General features: G+C 43.7%; 1 protein-coding gene across 6 annotated transcripts; it reads right to left on the bottom strand.

Annotated features, from left to right (window-relative positions):
• Positions 1 to 24: 24 nt before the first annotated feature.
• dcaf6 (ddb1 and cul4 associated factor 6) lies at positions 25 to 26,145 on the bottom strand. 6 transcript variants are annotated; one of them, XM_080478336.1, is made up of 21 exons: positions 25,690 to 26,145; positions 22,678 to 22,739; positions 19,521 to 19,613; positions 18,781 to 18,966; positions 18,575 to 18,688; positions 17,519 to 17,654; positions 16,395 to 16,606; positions 13,629 to 13,722; positions 12,503 to 12,622; positions 11,916 to 12,293; positions 11,471 to 11,671; positions 8,440 to 8,499; positions 7,098 to 7,320; positions 5,933 to 6,036; positions 5,432 to 5,777; positions 5,238 to 5,267; positions 4,635 to 4,773; positions 3,734 to 3,890; positions 3,558 to 3,646; positions 380 to 485; positions 25 to 303 (listed from the first exon to the last, which is right to left on the bottom strand). In XM_080478336.1, the coding sequence occupies exons 1-21, from the start codon at positions 25,784 to 25,786 to the stop codon at positions 245 to 247; spliced, it is 3,006 nt and encodes a 1,001-aa protein (XP_080334462.1). In that variant the 5' UTR covers positions 25,787 to 26,145; the 3' UTR covers positions 25 to 244. The 6 variants fall into 6 exon arrangements, with proteins under 6 accessions (XP_080334462.1, XP_080334463.1, XP_080334464.1 ...); XM_080478337.1 differs by lacking the exon at positions 5,238 to 5,267 and having other exon boundaries at positions 25,690 to 25,908; XM_080478338.1 differs by lacking the exon at positions 11,471 to 11,671 and having other exon boundaries at positions 25,690 to 25,908.
• Between the last annotated feature and the right edge of the window lie 372 nt (positions 26,146 to 26,517).

Here is a 26,517-nt window from a genome sequence, read left to right as displayed (position 1 = left end):
TTCTTTTTTTTTCTTTTTTTTTTTAACTGACGTCACTGCCTTTTGCATTCACACAAAACGTAGTTCATCTCCATACAGAAACATCGGTAAGAAAGTCGTCTTAAAAAAAACACAGGGGGCTAAAAATTACACTAGTTTTCAAAAGGAAGTATTCTACACTAAACTTGTACAAATCTCAAGATATTTTTCAAGTGCTATACAGCAAAAAGAAATGGTGTTATCTTCAACATAAAATACCGGCGGGCTACTGCTCGTCCTCGTTCTCCTGGCCTGAGCCTTCAGAGCGATCGCCCTCCAGTCGATCTGTCGAGGAGAGAGAGCGAGGAGTCAGAGGAGGAGGAATCGCGTCAGGCGCGGCGCGCGGGGAGTCGGCGCTCACCTGATCTGATGTGATTGAGGGACGCCAGCATGCGGAGCATGAACGAGGCGGGGACTGTGATTGTGTTTCTGGTTTCCTCCAGCATGAGCTCATTACGAGTTATTACCTGTAGAGAAGGAAGATTAAAAAAAAAAAAACCCGTCAGACAGAGGCTCTGAATACTAAACACACGGATTGAGAAGATTTTACTCCACTTGGGGATCTGACAACTGCGGCGGCGCAGCTCTTCTGTTGCATCGTGTTCTATCGTTTGCTCGCCGTTTTCATCAGACCACGATTAAAGGTGTCGCTACGGCTGTCCATCTTTAGTCTGAGATCCGGCAGCCCGACTTTATTCCACCGAGGTGAACGCCGATAAGACTGACGCCACTTTGGGAAAGCAAATCCCCTTTTATTCTGAATAGGACCGAGGCCATATGAGACTTTCATCAAAAATTCTCTCGGTTAAAAAAATAAATAATAGAAGGCTCTTATTTTGACAAATTTCATCTCAAATTCTTGAATAATGAAAATTCTATTCAACAAGAAGTCGTATATTTATTATGAGGGGCTCCACCAGCAGTACTGAAGGATTCATGTAGACTTTATACACCGATGGAGCTGCTGGGGGTCCAGGAGCAGCAGTTTGAGTCCTATTGGAAATCTTTCAGAGTGAGTTTCTCCAAAAGTCCAAAAAAAAAGATTACCTTAGTCTAACTGGGAGGATATTTGTCGCTTCATTAGCAGGATAGTTAGGAAACTTATTGAACCAAATGTTATGGCATCGCTATTTGGCTCGACTCCATCAGCTCCTCCCAGAAAACCTTCAGAGCTTTTGTTACTCTTCTGGCTCGACGATTCACTTTGTTAAAGTGGACTCTCTGAGAATGAATTATGAAACTTATTCATTAAATATGTTCATGTTGTAGACTTCCAAGAGATCCCTGAGTGACTGACAGCATATTTGAGTTTTTTTAATGACATGATCTGTGAGTAACTGATCGACTGTATTGTTTTTTTTCTGTTTAGTCTCTAATGCAGTTCTACTTTTTAGGTTGTTTCTTATTTTCTCTCCTTTTCCTTTCCCCATTTCTTCCTCCGTGGGTTCTGTCGTCATTGTTTCTTGTACATACCTTTTTTGTTTATGGTTGTGAAAATACCAACAAACAGATTGGAGAGAAAAAAAAAGAAGAAAAAAAACCTTTTCTTTTCTGTTTCCAGTTTGGATTGTTTTGGATGTTGCGGTGTTCAGTCTGTGAGCTACAAACAGTCTTGAGGTTGTTTCTCTGCTGCAGGCGTAACTTCTATCATCTGAACCAAATCCACTGGCAAAGCTAAATTTGGCTTCACGAGGAAATAAAAAAAAAAAAAAACAACAACCAGGATTTATATAATGTGTAGGCTCTTTTAAACAAGACATGGGCATTTAAATACTTCTTCAAATATGATGTTGAAGTTCTGATAAAAACATGGAGAGAAATACAGAAATACAAGGAGGATTTGATGAGCCTTGAGCCAAAGCTCATTAAATCCTTGGAGCGTAAACTTTTAACTTAGAGATGTTAATATAATACTAAGAGTTCAATCAAAGCTCCGATATCTACAGCAGTCCCGGGTTTTAACCTGGAACACTCAGAGAAATGAATAACACACTCCTGCTTCAGTAAATACCGAGCAACAGTCTAAACCAGGCGTTCTAAAAGTGAAGGATCATGAGTTTCTCACAGTCTTCAGGAACAGTTGAGTAGTTTGTAGCTGGATTTCTTCATCGTTACCACATTTGTGGCTTTTACCTTATTTTACTTCCATAAGCTCCATTAATGGATTTTAAGCAGATTCTTTTATTGTAATTCATCTTCATTAAACCTATGTCAAATTCAGTAAAAAATTAAATAAAATTTTATTTTAATGAAGTTATTCAAAGTTGATGATTAACAGGGAGGAGTTTCTGTGTTAAAGTTGGGGATTGTGTTTCCTCCACAGCCCCCCTGTCGTATGGAGTACCGCAAGGGTCCATGCTTGGTCCTCTCCTGTTTTCACTGTACCTGCTCCCGCTAGGATCTGTTCTCCGTAGATTTGGGGTGTCATTTCACTTGTATGCTGATGACAGCCAAATCTATGTGCCCCTGAAGCGTGAGAATGCTTTCAGTGCCACTCAACTTTTGGAGTGTATTGAAGCAATCAAATCCTGGATGTCTGCTAACTTTTTACATTTTAATGACAGAAAGACTGAAGTCCTCCTAGTGGGGCCGAGCACTTCTGGTACTGCCGCCCCGGTGAACCTAGGATCGCTGACACAGTTTGTCAAACCAACTGTTTCTAATCTGGGAGTAAAGATGGATCAACATTTTAAATTTGACAAACAGATCAGTGCTGTGGTGAAGGCGAGTTTTTTCCACGCGAGGCAACTCGCAAAGATAAAATCCTCACTTTCAAAACATCATTTTGAAATACTGATTCATGCTTTTGTCACGACCCGGCTGGACTATTGCAACGCCCTGTACACCGGCATCAGTCAGTCCTTACTGACCCGTCTGCAGCTGGTTCAGAACGCTGCAGCGCGCCTCTTGACTGGCTCACAAAAATATGATCATATTTCACCCGTCCTCTCTTCTCTGCACTGGCTCCCAGTGCAATTTAGAATTGATTTTAAAATTCTGTTATTTGTTTTTAAATGTCTTAATGACCTTGCCCCTCGTTACCTGTCCGACCTGCTTGTGTCGTACTCCCCAGCACGTTCACTCAGGTCAGCTGATCAAGCGTTGCTTTCGGTCCCCCAGACGCATCGCGAACTCAGAGGAGACCGAGCGTTTTCTGTGGTTGGTCCCAAACTGTGGAATGAGCTTCCTCTGTTCATTAGACAGGCTGACTCCCTTCATGTTTTTAAATCACATCTTAAAACACGCATGTTCTCTTTGGCTTTTTACCAGTGTTGAAGTTGACTTTTACTGCTCAGAGTGTATTCTGTGCTGCCACTGTATTGTTGTATTTATAATTGTATTTTTATATTGTTGTACAGCACTTTGGTCAACTGAGTTGTTTTTAATAGTGCTTTATAAATACATTGGATTGGATTGGATTGGATTGATGATGTAGATGATTTGTGGAACTGTTCCTGTTTGTCACATGACTTAACCGTACGTTTCCCGCCGACTCGTGTATAAAGTTACTGATCGACATGGCGAGGATTCCTCTCTACCTCATCAGCGAGGACTCTGTTGAACGACGGCGACTGTTCCAGTGGTGACCAGATCTTGATGTCGTAGTCGATCCCTGATGAAGCCAAAACTGCAGGAGAGGAGCACAGCGTTAGCCTGCAGCGAGATGGTCAGGCCTGAGGTCGGCGGCGCGGCGCCGGCGCCGGGCGGGACTCACTGGGGTCGTAGGGGTGCGGCTGCAGGCAGTTGACCACGTGGTTGTCCGCCTCCAGCAGCATGAGGTGCTCGGCGGTGTGTCGGTCCCAGATGAAGATGTGGCCGCAGTCCGAGCCGCTCATCACAAAGTTGTTGCCCCAGAAACACGACTCCTTTATCTGGGCCGAAAATAAGGAATAATTGAAGATCAGCTCCAACATCAATGTGTGAACTTGAACTGGGTTCTAAACTGAGACTGTAAAACAAAAGGAAGCTGATCTGATCGCACAGTGCAACGCAAAACAACAGCCAACAGTTCATCTGCACGTCTGAACAGGATTCAAACCTGGTAACCTGTCACTGATCACTGTTGGGAATCGGTGCCTCTTCCTACTTGATATTCTCATTATTTCATTGATGTTATTTGAATAAAGTTTCTGTTATAATTTACAAGCTTTGTGAGGAACTTTTTGATAGAGTCCAGCTCACTTTCTCCAGTTGTTTTAAACTCTTTAATAAAACTTTAAACCTCATACTGACGTATTTGGTGTGAACCAAAACGTAAAGTGATACACTGACATTCACACTCGTTTTTCCTATGGTGATGCCGACTCAGCAGCGACTGGTGGAGCTTCACGCTGATTACGGAGTGTAACAACGTCGAGAGTGGCTACGGCTGGAAAAGGAGACTTTCAGGGAGAAGCTCACAATTGAGACAGTAGATTCACTTTCGCTTGTCACTAGTTCTATATTTTGTGTTTATGTCAATCCAAATGATTGAATCTTAGACTGAAGGACAAAACGAGTTGAAAGAAAAACTGCTGGTGATGCTTGGAGTTGCAGATTAACCCATCTTTAACCTAAATCTTATGTATTTCTAAAACGAGCAGCCTCTCCTTTGAAATCTTCAGCATGACATTTACCATGGTTCTGGAGTTACGGTGGCCTTTGTAGACCATTTTGACAGACGGTCTCCTGATGTTTTGCGTCTCACTCTCCTCCATCTCCCTCCTTTCCTTCCTCCTGCGGAACAGCTCCTGGATCCGAGCTGCTGCGGAACGTCTGAGGGGAAAAAACCAAAACAAACAAAAGAAAAAAAGGGATACGTGTGTGTAAAACAGCAAAGATGGTGTGCAGTAGGTTGATGAAGGGTTCAAGTTTCAAACAAACTAAGCCAGGAAGCAGCCAGATTCAAAGGGGAAAAAAAAAAAAAAAAAAAGACCCGCTTGGTGGATTTCGCCCAACTCGTGTGCAAAACCTTCTGTTTTCTAAACGGGACTTTGGTTTTGACTTTACTCAACCCACATATACTTGCTTCAGCTTCTTTCCATCAGCGGGTCATGCAGACGGCTCGCTCATTCTCCACATGTGTAAAACGCAGCTCCTCACACAGTGTGTGCAGTCAGTACTCACATGCAGTGAGCAGCTGTGTTATTAGTCTGTTGTGAGTGAAACAACCAAACCAGAGCCAAGTGTGCTGTTGGGTTTATTACGCTCGGCAGCACGCCACACTCCTCACACTTTACCTGATCATCCTATCTCCCACTGCAGATCCTCTGGAAGAAGATTTATATGTGGAGTCAAACAATCAGGGTCAAGGCAACACACAGAACTTAGAAAGCCCACCATAAGAAGCAGGTAACCACTTAATCTGACCTGCGGTCAAAGAAAGAGGGCGAGTCCCTCACGGTCAGTGTTACATAATGGCAGGGTAACAAACCTCTGTCCCTGTCCTCTGAACCTCGTTGACGGGATGAGGATTGGATCGTCGTCACTGTCATCAGAGTCCTGGTGGCTGCGTGCAGCAGGCTGACTCTGGCCCTCCCCGGCCTCCTGGGCCTCCCCGGAGGAGGGCTCTGCTCTCCTGCAGCCCCCCGACGTGTCCTCCGTGCCCTCCGGCTGAGTCCTGTCCTGCTGCGAGGACGCTGCGCTGTTTCCCTCAGAGGGGCCCTCTGCTGGTCGGTGAGCCGCAGAGCTGCCGGGGGCAGCGGAGGAGCAGGAGGCGTCACACGCCGGCTCTGCAGAGGCGGCCATGGCACCCTGCTGGCCTGAGGACTCAGTGGGTGCTGTGGGAGGAAAACACACCCACAAACACGCACACACACACGTAGGACTGCTCAGAGCACCGTTTCTGACTCGTATGTGTCAACTGTACAGCAGTGGACAAGATGCTTGCAGTTAAAGCGAGGCGGTAGTGACGGTGCAGGGAGAGATGACTCACCCTGCTGCGAGGACGGGCTCTCCGTCGTCACGCTCTCTCGGCTCTGTGCAGCCTCCGAGGCTTTGGGACCGCCGCTGCCCATCGAGCTGGACGTGCTGCTGCTCCTGGGGAGGCATGAAGGGACATTATGTTAGATTGATTAACGGTTTAGGTGAAATTCATCAATTATTGTAGATCCTGCTCACGTTTAGGCTATAAATGAAGAATATAAAACTCCAGAATATGTGCGTGTTGACACACAATGTAGAACAAAATATAACTCAGAAAGTGAGCTGCATGGTTGTTTAGTGATGCTGGTGATCAGTGATTGACAGCAAATGATTAATAAATAATAAAAACACACACACATCCAGTTTAAAGATGCACATGTGTCTCGTCCCCAACAGAACAGTTTGATTTTCACCGCAAAAATACATTAAGGTTACTGTTGGAGCCACAATATGTTACTGCTTGATTCAATTTATTCAAAAAAGAGAAAATACAATACTTCCTCAAAATGCAGAAGTAACAAAGACATCAATGTACAGACAGGCAAAACATCTAAAAATCTATTGCTGATACACATTCTACCGTGTAACAGCATCATGTAAAGTCTGTTTTTTGTAGTTTACCTACCTCAAATCAGAGACGGGCGTCCTCTGTAGTCATTATGTGTATTTCATGTATGTTGTCTTTTCCTAATATTTCATTTGTTAACCATCTTGAAAGTTGTAAGCACAGAACTCATCCATGCGTTCATATCCACCAACAAAGACGATACTACTCTCACTGTAAAGATTTTACACCATCAGCCGAAAAGAACTTAGACAGAATACATGAATTAAATGTTAATTGAATAAACATATAAGGTCTCTGACCTACGGCCTTGGGACAGATGGTAGAAAAAAAACAAAAAAAAACATTCAATTGAACAGGAGGTGGAGGTTATTAAGTACATTTAGTTAAATATGCTAATTGTATGTCCAAACAGAAGTATAAAGCAGAGTACGAGATGTGAATTTTTCTTTTTATCTTGGAGGTTTAAAAATAAAATAAAAAGTCTGTTTGTGCGCGAGGACCGACACAATGAAACTTTCATATTTGTGCATGAAAACCGTTTCCAGCTGTAATAAAAACACCATTTCTGTGTTTTCAGCTCACTGGACCTGGTCCAGGCCTCACTCACCACTCGTCGGTGAAGTCCAGCTTGATGGTGCTGGTGGTGGTTCCCTCTGAGCTGTAGTGCAGGCTGAGGACAGGCTCTGCTGTACTGGGGCGACTGGTGGAGGTGGAGGACGAGGAGGTGGAGGTGGAGGCGGTGGTGGTAGAGGAGGAGGTAGGGAGGCCGCTGCTGCTCGCTGGTGTAGCAACGGATTCATCAGGGGGTGAACCTGCAGCTTCTGCCGCTCCTGAGCAAGACACAAAGCAAACGCATGGGACTCATGAGTGCTGCTGATGCAGGGCGGCTCTTTGATACGCATCACAGCGGTGACTCGTCCTGTTTGCAGCATGTAGCTGGTTGTTTACAAGCACACTCAGAAGATGCAACTTTTCGTTGCATCCATTCCCTCTGAACATTTAGGAGCAATGGGGACATGCAGAGGACAAAAAGACACAGACGCACACCGACGAAAACACACAAGATACACCTGAAGGATCCCCTCGTTGAAGGTAAAATGATTATTTGTTAATTAATTCATTATATTTGCAGTTTGCTGCAGTGTTGAGCTGCTGACTCGGCTGCTCATCTAACATATCAACATACATTGTGTGAAAAATAACAACAAGCTACACAAAAACATCCAGCATGCTTGATTTAGAAACAACACAACTGTCGCCTTGTTTGTCCACCACAGAGAAGTTTTTAATTCCCCTTATCTTGGTAATAAATGTTGCACATCAATATATCAGATGTCTTTCCAAATCCAATCACTTGATTCCTACGAGTTACTCGTCTCTCCAGGAGTCTCCCCCTTTTAATCTGGCTTCATACCTGAATCTGCCCGAAGCGAGCGGTGCAGCAGTGTCTGACTTTGCGGCTGAATCCATTACGCTAATGTCAGTGGCTGAACAAAACGCAGCCGATCCAATATTAGAGGTTGAGCTCATCAGGATAAACTGGCAGTGAAGTAGAAGAACAGGGAAATGCTACACAGAAGAAACTCAGGATATTCCTATGCATGAATGAAAATACTCATCCGAAATAGTGAAAAGACGTGAAGGAGCATGATGACAAATCGGTTAAAATAGTCATCCTGTCAGCGAAGGGGGCGGAACTGGCTTTATACAAGGGTGTGATTGCATATTTCTGTGGTGAGATCCTTCAGCTGAAGTAGCATTAAATTCAGACAGGCTCGTTCGGTCTTTATAAAGCGTTAATGAGGACACAGAGAGCAGGACAACACAGAGGAGGACAGCATGAAGGAGAAACTCGTTGCGTTCAGGACGGAGGGTGAAGTAGCAGGGTGAGGCTCAGAGGGGTGTGACACGGGCGACAGGGGGTGGGGGGGGGGGGGGGGGGGACGCACCCTGCTGTTCGTCAAGAGTCATGGATCCCAGCTGTTTGTTTACCACAGACGAGGGAGAATCTGGAACACAAACGAGACCCACTGAACATCCGACACAGAGGGTGAACCGGAGGCGCACAGAGGATAAGAACTTCTGGTCTTGTTAGGAAAAACGACAGGCCAAGCAGGAGCCTTAGATCAGAGGCCGGCGCTACAAAGTGACGCAGTTTCGGGGACACACAGACGTGTGTGGGGTTTGCATGTTCCTTCCTGCGGATACTTTCCTCCAACAAAACAAAATAATGCATTTGAAGATAACTGGGGACTCTGGGAGTGAATTATCCTGGGGATGCGAGGAGATGGAGCCCTTCCCTGCCGACTATGAGTGAAAGTCAAGACACCCACACACACACTTCTAGAGTTTCCAGTTAACCTCAAACACATGTTTTTGGACCTTGGAAGGAAAGTACAGGACCTGGAGAAACCCCCTACAACCCCCACACACAGGTAGAACATGCCAACTCCACACATAAAGACCCTCAAACTCAACCCGGACTCACTTTAAGTGGAGAGTGCCAAAAAACTAAAAGCAGAGTGTTAAATACACACAAAAACCTCCCACCTCCTGCCCACCTAGTAAACAGTGAAACATAAATGTGCTGTTTCGTTTTGTACGACTTCAATAAATGTGTTATGATCAAGCAGAGGGGGGCACAATATAAATCTGAGGAGACAAACCCTTTTTCCCTCTTGTGGTCTACATTTACCTTATTTTACTGAGCTTTACTCATGCTTTAGTAGAGGATTAATACTGCAAACTGTTAATTTATGCATCAACACGGTTGCCAGTACACCTTGCATGTTTTGGCTGCGGCAGAATACAACGCCACACTACAGTGATGTAGATGTTTGCCTGAAAGCTCCGCTTGTAATCTGCATATTTTGTTCGATCGTGATTGGTCAGAGCAAACTCCAAACCTTTCATGTATGCAGTGGTAGATTGTTGTAGGACTTGCTTGTATTTAGGATTTCTGGTTAAATGAAGCCAGATAACCAAGAGGATATTAATGCTGTATAGTACACACTGCGTAGGCAAAGCAGCAGTGGTATATTTTGAAAATGGAGAATGAACATCAGATCAGTTAATCTGAAAGAACAAGTAGACAATAAACACACATGCTAAACAACAAGAGGTTTTATCCTGCTATGGTAAATCTGAAAACCCCTAAAAGAGCCAATTCTTCATCTTCATCTGTGCAATTAAAAAAAAAAAAGCAATTAATGCAACTCAGATATGATGCTTTCACACAAGCCACACACCAAAACATCCTCAAACAAGTTACAGAAAGTAATAATAACCATCTGATTAATTATGTTTTTTGTGAAGTCAAATACATCAAGCTCTTCACTCAGATGAAAGGCTGGTTTCAGATGCAGCACTGACCGAGTTTAACAATGTGTTTATTAAAGCCCCTTTCAGACATGACGAATATGTCATTTAATATTTGAGAAAGCCTGCAACACTTGTGACAGATCAGAGACTCAAACTGGTGAACGTCACATTTTACTATCTCATGAAACACATTTCAAACTTTGTGTGACTCAAATTGTTTCAACTGAAAGATATGACTCACGAATCATAATCCTCTCAGAGTCATTGGAGTGATTCTATTCAGTCCATAAACACGGTGTTACCCACACAGTGGGAGGCAGAAAGTCCCTGGGCAGCGTCCATCGTGCTCTCTGTTAATTTGAACGCTACCTGAAACCATCAATACTACAGCCTTAAACAATCAGGCAGCTGAATGCAGAAGTGAGAACCTGTAAGAAGCAATACTATTTCCTCAATTCCTGCTGGTCATCAATCAAGCTTCTCATTGGAAATAAGCAGAGATGTCTAAAAGCACTCAGTTTCTTTGCTTAAGTAGAATTACAGATACTTGACAAATTCTAGTGAAGTACAAATACTTCCAACACGTCTGCCACCTCTGCAAATACGTTTCAGTAAACATAACTGATGCAATGCTTTAGGAAACCGCAAATATTCTGCACTGCTGTGTCATTTTCAGGATTTATTGTAAAAGATTGATAATGAATCAATTTTTTTACTGGTTTCTGACTAAGTGGAATGACACATTTCAAGTGTCTTCTATGTTCTGTGGCCCCGATGTACACAGCAGTAAACACATGGCACGCGCTAAATAAAGGCAACAACTTTCAGCTTTGGCCATTTTTAAGAGAGGCAACCGTTATTTTGATATTTCTAATCCTGATCAGGTTGGTTGCTGTCTCAGCCTTGCCTCAAGTGACCTGTAATTGACGTTATTTGATAGTCTGATCTTTTTTTTTTTTTAATCAGTACACAAGAATTATACTGGCTTAAATAATGATATTCAGGCGTTTCTGAATATCATTATTTAAACCAGTATAATATAGCAAAAACTGTTTTTTTATGAAAGAAAAGAAATCCTTACCTGATATAGAGACATAAATAATACCTTTGTTTCAAATGTTAACCTAATGGTGTATGAACAAAACAATCTAAGTAACAAAAGATCTTGAAGTCACAGATGCACAAGCCCGTGTCTGAAAAGGGCTTTATTTTTTAGCACAAACCAGATCAAAAAAACTGTGAAGCAGCAAATTGTGGAGATATTTGACACCCTCTAGTGAATGCAGGTGACCAGTGTGCATCATGGGGGAACAACCACAGGGGGCATGAACACGCCAAAGCAGAGCTTCATACCGGCTGGTGCCACTCCAACAGGAGAGTTTGCAGGTGAAAACTCAAGCAACAAGTGCAGCAATGGGGTGAGAGCATTAGTGGGTGAGAGGCTGAGCAATCAGTTTGGGGGGTGGGGGGGGGGGGTGACACAGTGAAGGCTGTGAGGGTAAAAAGTAGGGGAAATGAAAGAGGATCAGTGTGGGGTTAGTGGTCACTTCCAGCAAGGCCAAGTGATTCTGGCTCCCCTTCATAAAGGGGAAATATGGCAGGGGAGCAGTGCACATGGAGGGGTAGCTGCGGGTGGGGGAGCTCGAAGGGGCGGGTAACCTGTACGGGGTCGTGTCTCAGCAGCAGCGGCAGCAGCTCTTTGTGACTGTCTCACAGGGGCTGCAGAGGAAGAGGAGGAGGAGGAGGAGGAGGAGGAGGAAGGGGACACTCGCTGACCAAATCCTGGTGGGTCAGCTAGCCGGAGCAGCCTCTGCAAACGCCTACACACTAAACTTATGGGCAGCCGATGAGGACCGTACTCTGACAGAGAGGCAGAGGAAGAGAGGGAGAGTGAATGCACAATTACGAGACTGACGGAGGAGGATGTGAAGAGGAGAGCAGAGAAGAGGAAGAAGAAAAGAAAAAAAAAAAGGGACAACAGGATGCTGGAGGAGAAGAGAGTGAAGTGAGGCCTGAGTGGAGTGGCTCCAACAAACACACTCACGCACGCCTGGCTGCATCGAGCCGTATTTGTGAACAGCGGGCGCACGGGCTGGACTCCTACCTGAGAGCGCGGGCTCGGAGGTGGGCGTGGGCGTGGGCGTGGGCGTGGGCGTGGGCGTGGCTGTCGGCGTGGGGGTCGCAGTGGAGTCGGCTTGACTTCTTTGTTCCGAGTCGGGGGAGGAAGTGAGAGGGGAGGAGGAGGGGGCCGAGTTCTCCACTGACGAGGAGCTGGAGGGAGGAGGTGCTGTGACAGTTGATGATGACCCTGAGGAAGAGGAGGAAGTGGACTTGGGGAGGGAGGCCGCGGCCGTAGCCGCTGGGCCGGCAAGGACTTCGGGAGAGTCGGTCGCCGCCGGCCTCTCAGCGGGGCCGGACTCCTGACTGGACCCTGCCGAGGCAGCGGGAGTGTTTAACGTTCCTTCAGGACGGACGGCTGTCCCTGAAAACACATGCAACAGATCCTTACTAACCTGTAATGTGTTTGAGGCACATTCATTTAGCTTTTATTGAATCTAAGCCTGTTACAAATATCACCTCAACTTTTTATTGAAACATTGCATCACTTCCAGAATACCACAGAAGCAGAATACTAAAATACTAATACTCAATACTAATTGACAGAAACTACAAATCCATCTGAGGCCTCACCTCTGGGTCGTGTCTGAGGTCGCGTTCCTCTGCTGCTCTGAGCTTCACTGGCCTCCTCGAACCAGCGGGACAACATGTCCGACATCCTCTGCATCAGAGACACGTTTGGACTCTGCTCGCCTAAAAGTAGGGAAACCAAACAGGTTTCTGTAGAGCGTTCATTTTTTATTTCCCGGTAAAATATTTCAATGTGAGATGAGTAAGCAGGAGGTGGATATAATTCAATGTGATCACAGGTTGTATGTCATATAACCAAACGTTCACATCCCAACTAACACAAGACTGAATAAGAGTACCAGAGAGAGTCAGGTTGTTAGGAATTAACGGAGAGGCTAATTCGGTCGAACATTGAAGAAGTTAAGTGATTTTAAGTTAGCCGTGAAAGTCTACTTGAGCCCAGACTGGTATGAGTCGTCAGATCTGTGTACATTTCAAGCTTGGAAGCAAAAACAAAGCTGCAAAACCTTCACGCTTTCTGCTCTGAACCAAACACTCCCCTGCTTTAACTGTAAAATCTGAGATCAACACAGTAATGCACCGCTCTGAAAATAACTTGTATCACCGGCTGTTCAAAGCAAATTCCAGCTTATAGTTATAATGACAGAAAAATGATTTGGCACTTTGACAATGTAAAGACAAAACATGGATTTGTTTTACCTTATTTGCAGAGTAAGGAAGTAAATAAACTTGTTTGATTGAAAAGAACATTTTAAGGAAAAAACATCATATGGGGAAACACTTTTTCTTTTGCTCTTTGAAGGTTCTGAACTAAAGGATATTTCAGGACTTTAAAGTGTGAATAAATTCCCTCATTTGCCATATATATCAAGGAGATCAGTTGAAAAGCATTACACTGTACAAAATGACCCAAAATTCTCAATTTCTTGCAGAAAAATTTGATCAACTTGAAACATTTCCTACTTGATTTGTAGCATTTGACAGAAAAAAACAAAGAAGTTTACTTGATAAGAGGTTCAGCATGTTGCTCGAAAATTCCTAAATACAAATGGGAAAACTGTTTACAATGAAACAGATCGAGACAGAGTGAACATGTGGAGTCTTGACACATTTCCTGGGGTTGGACGTGTAACCGGAGGCTGTGTTGGCTCACAGCCTGTGATCTTACCGTCTCTCTCCCTCTCGCTCTCGGGACGAGCTCGGGGTCCAGTGTCAGACCAGTCACCTCGTAGACGGAGGCGCTTCACTGGAGGCTGTCTCAGCTGTGGAAAAAAAAAAGAAACACGCACGCACGCACACAAACACGTACACACGCGCACACACACACGCTCAGATTAGCCGTTTGTCAGTCAAAGCATGGTCAAAAATAGCTCCGCTGCCAAAGCAAAACACTGCTCGTCTCTGTCAGACACCTCTTTAAAGTCCCGTCCCCCCCCCTCCCTTTTGGCTGCACAACTGAGGTTGCCTTCCCTTTCCAGTCCCCTGACTCTCCCTCTGTCGAGCAACAGGCTAAGGGCCAGAAATAGAAAGACAAAAAAAAAAGGTGGTGGGGGGTCTTAATGGAGGAAACATCAACCACTTTACTCAGGAAATGTCAACAGGTCTGGACAGGTGGTGAAAAGGAACAAAGACTGATAGAAGCAGCACAATAAATCAGGGAGAAACGAGGTCACAGGTAGAGAGACAAGAGTGAGGAGATGGGTATCAAACTTTCCCTTGCCTGCCCCCCCCCACACCCCCCACCTCAAGCCTGAACTATTTTGGTGGATGGAGGAACGCTGCCTGCGTCGGTCGCTGTATTTGGAAAGGAATGTGTGTGGTGCTTGCATCTCGACACAGCTGAACTCACCACGAGGCACGGAAAGGCTGGCACCATGATCCAGCACATTCACACGCACGTGAAGACCCACTTATACGTGTAAACAAAGTTTCCCTACCAATGTCTCATAAAAAAAAGAAAAAAAGAATCCAAACAGAGGGATGTGACGATGAAAACCGAGCGAGAAACTCCCAGATCGGCCACTGTACTGTGACATCTTCCTTTCTGTCGTCACTGCAGTCCTCCCTCTCTCCTCCAGCCTGCGCCTTGGGTTTTCAGGGTCATTTGCTGCCTTCGCTGCACTGCATCAGCCAGCACAGATTTAGCTCAGATATCAGCAGCACTCAGAGTGGCGCACAGGAACGACACAGTCCACTCTGTTTACAACAAACAATATTTCGACACAGATATCGGCTACATGGAAACCTGTGCTGGATCATGTGTATGGGACTGCAGAGTAAGAAATGCAGTTATGTTTCCTTGTCTGTTTGTCCTACAACCTTCTTTCATTGGGACTCAGTCCCAAAGCTTGAACATACAAACAGGTTTGTTGTATTTCCTGATATACACTCAAAGATATTGACAAATTGAAAAAAATAATAATAAAAAGAATGGAAATTTTCCGATTCGTTGGGGCCAATCCATGGGGAGACAGGCTCTTTAATGAGCAAAACTTAACTCTCCAGTTTAGTATTGTTGCTTTTCCTTATTGAATTTTTATTTTATTTTCAAAATTTAAAACCAGGATTTAATGTCTTATTAATAGAATTAACGTCTAATAAGAAAACTTGTTTTTTAGGGGAGGGCAAATCTATTTTTTTCTACAAAATCTTCAGATGTGGAGAGAAACAACCGGTGTGGGGGAGTTTAAGCATCTCAGAGGCCTTATGAGAGGAGGAATTGTTTTCCCTTTGAGGAGGTAGGAAGCCTCCTGGTCTCTTCCCATTAGACGTCGACTAGGCAAATCTCACTGGAACTGGAGGAAGATATACGTCTGAGCCCGTATTCACGAAGCGCCTCAGAGTCTCTCAGAGAGTTCCTAACTTAGCCTAAAAATTCCTAGCAAGGAATCTTAGAAACTTCCTAAATCACTTTTAAGCCAAGAGCAACTCTGAGCAAGGAGCTGACAGCAACTTTTATCTTCGTGAGGAGGTGTGGTCGACCCCGTTGCTATGTATGATGCAGTCTGCTGAAAGCTGTGATTGGTTGTTAGAGGAAGGAAGACGAAGCACAGAGCGCTTTTTTCTGAGTAATGAACGGAGAGTAGAATCAACCGATCAAATATCTTGGGCTGAAATAAAAATGTGTAATCACGAAAATTATTTTATGTCATGATGATGAAACTCAAAAATTTTATTAATTTGTAAACACCTTAAAAATGACTGAAGTTACCTCGTTCACATGCCGATTATCACATTGATTTGATTATTGTTATCTCTTCTGTCCATGCTGGTTATTTTTTACCACTGAATGTATTTGATGTCAATGATGGACGCAGAGGCAGCGTCACCAATTCCTGTGATTTACCACCAACGTGGGGCTGTGAAGCACCGCAGCTGTCAGACTGACACTTCGCTGATAGAAGGCTGGGACAGACCCCGGTCACCACCGCTGCACTGCTGCAGCTTACCTGTAGACAGGTATCGCAGTGTTGTGACCACCTTCATCTCAGCGTTGCTGCGTTGCTTCGCTCTGGGAGAAGTAAGCTCATCCCCGATGAGGTCGACCACAAACGTTATTCCTGCACAACCGAGCCGGTAGCGTGTCATTAAATTAACATCTTTCCTTTCTCTTTGTCTTTCCGTCATCTTGTCCGTTTAAGAAACTCTGAGGCTTCTTAAAAGTCCCCCTGACTACTTTTAGCAGTTTTCCACCTTAGGAGCTCTCTTAGGACTTAAAATGCTTTGTGAATTACTTTTATCTTAGTAAGGAAGAAGTCTAAGAAATATCTTAAATTTCGAGGAATTATAAGATTTCTTTTTGTCAGAGTGACGCACTAAGAGCTACTTTTAGTCTTCGGATGCTTCGTGAACACGGGCACTGGTCTTCATCCAGCCACCAGGACTCCACGAGGAATGAGCTGTAAAGGAGAAGATTGAGTGGAGGTGGCCTCACCTCCTCTCTCCTCTCCTCCGACGGGCCCTTGAGTTCGCGGGCCTGGTCATCTTTGGGATCAAACAGGTAGATGTAGTCCGAGGAGTAGCTGACCAGCACCTCCTGGCCATCCTCGCTGTAGCAGAGAGACGTCACTCTGCACGACTTGTTGGACAGGTGGGCGGGAACGAACCGAACGCACATGCCCGTCGTGCCCCGGCCCATGTAATTACCTAGGAATTAAGGTTCATTTACGAATTGTGCAAAATTCAATAACTCAGCATTGTTAGTTTGGAAGCCTGTGATGAAATCTGGACGTTTTGAAATATGCTGACTTGCTCAATAGGAAGTTTAGAGTGTTAAAAACTGGTTCCTTATTGGTCATTTAATTAAATCCCCACATCATCGGCACTTGCAAAATCCTGGGTGGGCGCCTGCTGTGAGCTTTCAAATGGCCATTCTGCTTCAGTTTCCTTTTTTGTTTTTTCTCCAGTTTATATTTTTTTGTCAAACTGCACAGGAGAATTAAGAAGATCATTTTATGCCTGCTAATAGTGATGTCTGATTGTTTGTTTGTTTTTTACAAAATGTATAGAAGTGACAATAGACTTAGACAAGATACTTGATTGTTGTTCATGAAAAAAACTGATCTGATGTTTACAAACAAAAAAGGTATGTTTGTGTGTGTGTACATTTGTTAGCCGGATCTTTTTCTGCCGCTTCCTAGTTTGACTAGTGAATGTCAGCTTTTCCACGTGTTTTACATTTACACGGATACATCGGCACTGCTGATGTCGAGCAGCTGTTTGTTGATTTAACCACAGAAAGTCCAGAAACAGACAGAAGAGGAGCTGCTTCAGTGTGATCAACCAAAAACACTGATAAAGGTTTGATCTGCATTCCGTCTAAAAGGTTTGATAATAAAAGTGACGCAACTCTCGCAAGAATTTCAGGGGTTCAGATTCAAGTGAAAATACCAGAGGAAGCGTCTCGCATTAAAGAATGGGACTAAACTCTTCAGATCAACTCTTTACTTGGTTTATCAAAAACTGCTAATGAAGAATGATAAAGCTAAACTGCACTCTTTTTAAATCTCCTACACAAAACAGGGAAATCAGAGAGAACAATGTGAGTGTGCAGGTTACCGGTTGCTCTGGTGCCCAGCATGCGTCTGTCGTAGATGCGCACCGAGCTGTCGGAGCAGCCCACGGCCAGGTAGTACGGCACCAGCGGGGAAATCGATATGGAGGTCGCCGCTCTCCGGCAGTTAATCAGGATGTCCTGAAACCAGAGCATTGAACACAAGGAGGTGGAGTCGCTTCACTTCACAATGGGGACTCACCACTGCTCACTAACAGTAGAAGCAGTTATAATGATGAAGGCCTGGTCGACATGTATTAGTCACACGAACCTGAACAATGTAGAATCACTATTAGGCTTAAATGTCTGTGAAATCTTGTTTGTTACATTTTGTCACGTGGTCAAATCTAAAAGAGCAACTCTCCTCCCACGCAGTGCTAAAACACAGCCTGGCATCCAGTTCGGCTCCAATAAAAACGAGATGTTTCAGCTTCTATTTAATTTTTTTTTACAGCAGCTCTGCTGGACGACATGAGCTTGAACTATCTGCCTGTAATGATCCCAGCTGAGCTGAGACGTGAGCACAATCGTGCTGCAACCGGGCCTGGCACTCCAGATCGGCGACGGGAGAGAGGCAGATAGATAGGGGCGCTCTCACGACGCTAACAGGTCGTAGGCGTAAGAGTTGGGGGCGGGGGGGGGGGGGGGGGGGGGGGGGGGGGGGTGTCTGGTAAAACCATTCTGACAGTTTTAAGGTCACAGGTTCTGATCTGGACCACGAAATAGGAGACGGGGGAACACAATCTGGGAGGGCCAAGTTTCTCCCTCTCACACACATCCATCAACTGAAGCGAGCTGGCATGACGCCAAGAGAGCTGTCCGGAGAGCTGAGGGAGCTCGAGAGAGAACTACCAAGCAGGTATACTGAGTAGATTACGACAGAAACATATAATAAGTGTAATTCATCACGTTGCGGTTTGATTTATGAAATGAGACATTTTCACGATTTAAAAGATCAACAAGTGATGAAACCTTCCAATAGGAAAAGGGATGATCCATCACTGATGGGCTCTCAGTACATGAGGAATCACTAATTAAGAGGAGACAATGAGGCACCGTACATCTTTGCAGTCTTCTTTAGTGCAGCTGGTTTTCATGCGGAGGTCGAACCACCGCACCGTGCCGTCTTCCCCACACGACAGGAATGTGTAGGGGTCGTTTGGCACAGTCATAATCTGGTTCGGAGAGAGAGAGAGAAGAATGAGAGCTGTGAAACACCGTTTCCTCATCGGGACAAATGTCCGCGCAGTGTTGAACTGGCCGGCACCTCGTAGGCTGTCCCATAATGACAGGTGAACTGACACTGTCGGTTGAACTCGGGGCTCTTCTCGGTGTGGGTGTAGAAGATGATGCCATCGCCGGAGCACGACACGATCTCCTGATCGTTGGTGTGGGGCATGAACTTCGCACTGAAGATGTTCGCCCGGTGACCTGAACGTATGGACTTCTTAACCTGCAGAGGAGGAGGAGGAGAAAGACGCAGCTCCCGCCATCATTCCACTAGTGACGGGTCGAATTCAGAATGAAGCCGTCACACCTACAACCTAAACAACTCCCCCAAAAAAGCTGGGACAGTGTGAGATTTAAGAAAAAATTTGTAGCGCAATGGTTTCTAAATCACTTCAAATGAGCCCATGAAGTGGTTTCTATACTGTCTATACTGTCCTGATTCTGATCCGACGCTGTCCAGGTCCAGTGTGAGTGAAATACGAGTTCATGAGAACTCAAACCTCAGAACACTAAAACATGGGAAACATTCATTTGATTTAATTCCAACTGTGAACCTTCAATTCAGTCTTATTACACATGATTTAATATCTCAAACCTCTTTGGTTGACCCTTCTTCATTTTAGTTCATGAAGACTAAAAAAACTGTATATAAAACAATATAATATACCATTTAATCAGATTGTTATTTTTATGTAATTCTTAAAGCAGAGGTCAAATCTATTAAAGATAAACAGTGGCAGTTGGAGGCTGTTCTGTCTTCAGAGTTGATGGTCCTACCTTTTTGTTGTATGGGTTGGTGATGACCAGAAACGTGTCGTCTGACCCCGACAGGATGTATTCGCCCGTGTCGTTCCAGGATATAGTGTTGACCTGAACGCAGACGTCACACACACACACACACACACACACACACATAAAACATTCAGCGGAACTGCAGGAACTGAATTAGGAACTTAACATTTAAGCTGAAACAGAAAACATCGACCGATTGCAGCTTGTCAACACGTCAGAACTGTTTGGGAAAGACTTGGTGGAGGTTCAGAGCAGGCGGTGAGTTTACATCAAAAATGATGAAATGACCTTTAAGTTCATGTTTCCTTTCTTACATTTCATTAAAAAAAAACAAAAAAAAAACAAGGTGTTTTCAAAGTGAAGGCAGCCCAGGATGGTGTACAATAGAGATCAGTTTTATCAGCAGCGGGGAAGTTAAGAAAACACAATTTCTTCTGGTTTGTCTGAAACTAAAAGAAAAACAAACAAGCACTTTGTGTGGACAGTCGAACATGAGTGCAAACAGCTTGACTGAAAGAATTCATTATATTCTTAGTAAATCTACAAGCTTATTCATCTATTTATCTTTCATACCAGTTTTTTTTTTTTCTTTTTTAGGGACACTGGGTGCTGGAGAGCAGCAGAAGCCTTGAACTGTCTAAGGAAACACGCAAACTCCACAGTGAAAGGCCCAGTTAAACCAGGAGTCAAACTGGGGGACGTCCTCATGTCCTGTGAGGTACTGAGAGTACGGACCACTATTCGACTACACTCCTGATCCAAACCTCAAGACCAGTTACAAAATTCCAAGAATTTGCATTTTGCACTGTTGGAATCTTAAAAAGCTTCAATATGCAAAAAGAGGAAATGGGAGGAAAAGACAAAATATTTTGAGCGGGCAATAGAATGAAAACAACAATTTAACAGGCTGTTCGTCAGCTGATCACTAGTTCAAGAACAGCTCCAAAAAAAAAAAAAAAAAAAGGAACTGAAATAAAAGCGTAAAAAAGGACTCTGAGATGAGGAGCTCCACCATTCTTGTTGATAACTTGAAAAATGTGTTTCAGTAGGTTTGATGCGAGTGTTTCCAGAAGGTCAGTGGGAACGTTGCTCCAACAGGTGGAGACGGCTTCAGGAACGGCTTCCACTGTCCGGAACTGACGTCCATTTTTGTAAACTTCCCCTGCCTTCCAGCCTTAAATCGATTCTAATTCTAATCCTGGAAGAAGTCCTCTGTCAGGCGGACATTGTGAACTATTGAAAAACTCCGTCGTTGAACACAGACGAGGGCAGGAGGCACCAGATCACGACGGCGGTCTTAAACTTTTGATCAGGCTGTTTCACATCTTTTTTTTTTTTTTTAATAAATTGCCTGCTCAAACCTTTTTGTCTCCTGCTCCCATTTTGTAATTCGAAGCTCTACTTTGAACCTTTTTAAGATTAAACAGTGCAAAATGCAATTTCTTAGAATTTTGTCACTGGTCTAAAGAGTTTTATCAGGAGGGTACATGGCCCGATGTGCTGCCTAATATACAACTAACGTTGACATGGGCTCACGGGTACCCGAAATGTGGATCTGAAGCAGAGTTCAGGAAAAAAATAAAAAATGCATCGGTTTGTTGTCACTCTGTGGATCGATATGTCATTAACACCTGCAGCTCGGTGGAGAGCTTCACTATCACACACTCATTCTGCTGCAACCAGTGACGTTCCACTTGGGTGTGACCAGCGTATCCCGCATGCTGAACTCCAGACCGTCATAGAGGTGTGTGTGTGTGTGTGTGTGTGTGTGTGTGTGTGTGTGTGTGTGTGTGACAGCTGAGACAATGTTTGCCTCTCATATAATTAAGGATAAACACAGACGATGGAAACTGTTTATCATCGCCATAGATAATAAAACCAAAGTTAGATTTTATTGTATAATTTAGTAAACTGAAGAGCAGGGGTGTCAAACATGAAGCCCGTCGGCTAAAACCGACCCGCAGGAGGCTCCAATCCAACCAAGCAAATTGAAAGAAAAAACCCCAAAACAACAACACAACACTGAGACCCTGAGAGATGATGGCAGCATGAAAGCTCGTTGCTAACACACATGCACAATGCAACAGTTGTTTTGGACGCTTCACTACATTTTGCACCAAAAGGTTTTTTTTATTAAAATTGTCTTTACATCGAGACTGTGGTCATTTTCGGCAGTTTGGTTCTGAAAAATACAGATATGTTCATCGCGTGTACTCTTCACCACAACAAGGAAAAAGTTTAAAAGTTTCAATTGAAAGGTTATTATGATTCTATTCCATCGGTCCAGATTACTAAAATGTGTTCAACACCCCAGTTATAGAAGCATCACAGCCCCCCAAAAAATGGAAGTGATCTTTGAACGGTCTAACTAAAGTATTTAATTTGCTTTATGTATAGGTCAGGGACTAGAACTTATAGAAGTATATAGATCCTGGTTGACTAAAGGTCCATTTTCTCTGTATTATTAACTTCCTTTTATTCTTGTGATTGACAGTGGTTATGAGGGTTGTTTTCTGTGTGTGTGTGTGTGTGTGTGTGTGTGTGTGTGTGTGTGTGTGGGGGGGGGGGGGTTAAGTTCATTTTTCTGTGGCTTTGTTTGGTCAAAAACTCGATTAAATACATTATAGAACTTCCTCTCCAGTGTGTTCCCTGTGCAAGAAGCACACTGATGAAGACAAACTGTCTCCTTCAGTCTTTCAGGGAATTTCTGTCTTTAGAGTTACAGTTTTTCCTCTGAACCCTCGTGTCGATTCGTTCTGTGTTTTTATCGAGTGGTCCCAGCGAGGCGCTTGCATAACGAAGACAAGTTCCTGTTTTCGGTGAAGCTCTTCCTCATCAGACAGAAACTTCGTCTTTCTCTGTTTGCTGTTGTGCAAAAAGCCTCAGTTGAAGGTGGGTGTGATTGCCTGATTAAAAAAAAAAAAAAAAAAAGAAGAAGATGAATACACTGTGTGATGAAATGCAGCTGGTGGAGATTGGAGCGCGGCTCTCCGGGGTTTCTGGCCGACAGTGTGACGGGACGTGTGACTGTTGTGTCGGCTTCAGGTTTCTCGCTGCCATGAGGCCGAGCTGAAATCAAAGATCTGCGCCGGGCTGCTCCAGCGAACTCAAACCAAGGCAAAGACAAGAAGAAACAACTCACACAGCCATCGTGTACATTCAATGTCGCTTCAAGTTTAAGCCTCTGGACGAACTCTCTTCTTCCTGCAAAAGAAAACACAGAAAACATTTAGATGCAGATCAAGTTTTTGAAACTTCCGACGATACTTATCGTCCATCTACACTTTAGTTAAGTGCAACGCGTCCCGATAAACATTCGCCGTCGGTGTCTCTGCTGCACCTGCTGAATTATTCATGCCAATGAAATACGACTGCACTTTAAAGAAAAAAATAAGAAAATCCCAAATCATGTCGACTTGCTTTCAATTCATGAAATCAATTTAACACACGAGAGTTTGACTTGTGTGTCTGCACCTGATCAGGCAATCGTAATATTGATCAAGATAATCACGTGATTTGTGACGAATATAAACAAAGTCGATGCTTGAGAAGGTTTTCTTTCTCCTTGACGTTTGGCCTTTCTCCACCAAATATCAAACAATTCCTGCTGTCGATCGATTTACACATTTAATCTTTTATTCAAAAGTTTTTATAATTTGGACTGTTCGGCACGGGGAAAAAAATCATGTAATCACAGTTCAGTCAGTCCGTTTCAATATATATCAAATGTTGATATCACACAGTAACGATAGATTTATAACATATTGTGCCGCTGGCCCAGTTAATTCTTTAGTTTGATATGAATGACCTAACTTAAAGGCTCCAGATGAACTTTGTTCAATGATCTAAATCAGCATGTAACATTTCAATACATCAGTCTGAACCTGGAAAAATACTTTTGACTTTTTACACATAAGAAATATTTCAAGATCATGAATCTAAATCAGTGTGCAACAATCCTGTATATCAGTAAAAACAAGTCAAACGTCTGCATACTTTCAGATCTATTACACATAAAAGGAAATATTTCATGTGATGAATATAGCTCTTATTTCAAGTTCGCAGTAGGTTTCAGTCTCTTGGTTTCCTCCATGTTTGGACTGAAGACTGTGAATCAGAGTATGTTGTGTGAGTTTTCTCCGATCGACTCCTCTTGTCGCCACGTGAAGTCGAAGGAAAACCTTTCTGCAAAACCCCAACTTGTTACTTCCCACCGTCCTGAACAGCTAAAAATATCCGAGAGGAGCCGTGCGGCACACATCACACCGCATGTATCCTCTCCTCCAACACAATAACGCGGCTACCGCTGTATCTCTGCTGGGCTAAATACAGCTCTGACTACCCCTCTCCGGCTGCCGCCCCGCCTCGGAGGGCCTCCAGATCTTCATTCACCCACCGTGACCACTTCTCGACGGGACACACCACACACAATGAGTCAATACTATAAATCGCTCTGATGTGCAGCGCAGCAGCGGTAGAGGCCATGTCCTCGGTGTAAAAGGGTTGCCGTCGGGTTTTATAACACCGTTTCATCACAAACAGCAAAGGAATACGCCGACAAAAAAAATAAAAAATCACATACGACCAAACTAAAGAGTATTCTATGTAACTTCAAATCAAAACCCCATTAGAAATATTGTGACAGAAAGATCTGAAAATTGCTTTTAACAAAGATTATTTATGAGTTTCAAAAGGTGTTTTAATAAGCACTTATTTACTATAAAACATACAACATATAAAACAAGTTTGTTTTATTAATTATTAATGAATTATCAGTTTATGACAGTTCAAGTGCAGCCATACAGGGCTTCAACAAAGAGGCACATAATAATTTAATTTAATAAAAACTGCATACATGGAGAGAGAGAAAAAAAACAAAAGAGTACTTATTATTTTGTTAATGCACAGGTTTACTTATTGTTATGTGTAACAAAGCTACAATAAATGGTAAAATAAACCTTAGTCCAAAAACTTAAGTGTAACAGTAGTTGCAGATTATATATGAAGAGTTGGAAATGAAATTGAAAAGATTGTTTGTTATTGGCATTACCAATTAGCCTGCATATATATCCTATGAGGTGAGAACTCCTGGGTCTGGTATTCAACCATAAATTATTTCCTTAGTAGGGGAAAAACTAGGGCAGTAATATGGTTTAGGAGGTTAATGCATGGTCAAACATAAAAACTTACTTTAGGAGAAAACAATGTTCTCAAATTAACTAGTGAATAACTTGTTAGTAATCAACCCCCAGTTATAACGCTGCATTACCACAGGATGTATTATGCAGTTTCATTGATTTTTTTATTTGATGTTTGTTGACAAGCAATTCAATTTCTCGGCAGCATTTACATTTCTGGACGCCCAGATAAGTTTGCAAGTTCATTTCCATCTTGTATGACGAACACCTGCTCCTGTAAGTCTGTTTCAAGATGGGACCAATAGCACAGGACGGGAAGTTTACGATCTGGGTCCTCCTACACACACACAGCCACACACCTTTAGGAGGTTTTTCCTGTTGTTACACCCACTGACTGAAATGACTGGTATCAGGCTCCTGGAGCTGGACTGCCACCCTTTCATTTGAATTAGATGTGCTGGATGGAGCAGCAGGAAGAAATGTGCTGTGCTGTAAATGGAAAATATTGCACTAGACTTCCATAAAGACATTACAAGATTGATTGGAGCTCTGATCCGATTGTTCCTCGCATTTCAGGTGGTGACACCTTCAGGGTTTAGCTGCATTCGCAGCAAGTAATTGATTTGTCGTCGACTGATTTGCTGCATAATGCCACGACTTTGCGTAGTTACTTTGTGATATAATGCAAAATCTGAACAGATAAATATGATGTAAAAGAAAGCTGCTCAGTGGGGGATTATAGAAAACCTTTAATCCCATGTGTTCAGTGTTTTAGCTGTGGAGTGTCCTCTTTTTTTTACATAATAAATGATGGGATGCAGGCAGTGACTGCTGTAGGTGATGAAGCAAGTAATCTGATTACAGCCTGTGTTTACAGTGCGGTGGGTGATGAAGCAGGTAGTGCGATTACAGCCTGGGCTCAGTCATGCTGTCAGATCTCCACATCCAGCATCACAATAATAAATCAACACGTCCTCATGCCACCGTTAGCATCACACAGGGCTGCTTGTTCTTACCTAAATAGTTGGTCCTGATGGTGTTAGGCAGGCTGTATCCAATTAGGCGTTTATTTACATCCCAGACCAGGTTGCCAGAGCAGGACATTGTCACCATTCGTGTTTTTAAGTGACAATAACATTGAAATTTAGCTAACCCTTCTCCTGGTGATGTTGCTTTTTTATCTAAAGTCGCTTCGGGTTTTCGGTCCCCGTCTGTCGTTAGCTGGCGGCGGCGCCCAGCTTTGGCATTGCTGCCGGTGAAAGCGTCGCTGCTGGCCGCTGCTGCCCGCTCCGCGCCGTCCTCCGGAGTTTATCCGCCTGTACCGCCGCTCTCCGGGCTGCTAACTGCCCGACCCGCCGCTAGCCTAGCTGCTTTATTCCTGCTATGGACAGCGGTCAGCTGGAGCCAAACACCGCGAGAATCCGCGAGATCTGGAGGAGCTGGGTGCGCTCGTTTTGCTGTCCATCGCAGCTGAATGTTCTTTATTATTATCAACCCCGTTCAAGATTCAAAGTGTTTATTGTAGTGTGTACAGTAAAGAAACGCGTTTCCCTGTACAATGAAATTCTTACTTTGCTGCCCACACTGAACGCCACATAATTTAAAAAATATAAAAACTAAAAAAACTATAATAAACTTAAGCAATAGAAATATAAACATAAACATATACATTAAAACTGTACAAAATACAAGTGATAAATACAAGTGAATACACAATATACAATTTAAGGTGGAAGTAAAAACATGCTGCAGTCTGTACATAAAAGTGCGAGGTAGTCAGCAGTAGATGAGACTGATGTGAACTATGCACGTACACATCTAAAGTGCATATACAGTACAGAAGT

The sequence above is a fragment of the Lipophrys pholis genome (assembly GCF_963383615.2).
Source record: "Lipophrys pholis genome assembly, chromosome: 13".
Classification (NCBI taxonomy): domain Eukaryota; kingdom Metazoa; phylum Chordata; class Actinopteri; order Blenniiformes; family Blenniidae; genus Lipophrys; species Lipophrys pholis.
The sequence above is the reverse complement of the archived record's forward strand: the minus strand, read 5'-3'. Positions and strand labels throughout refer to the sequence as shown.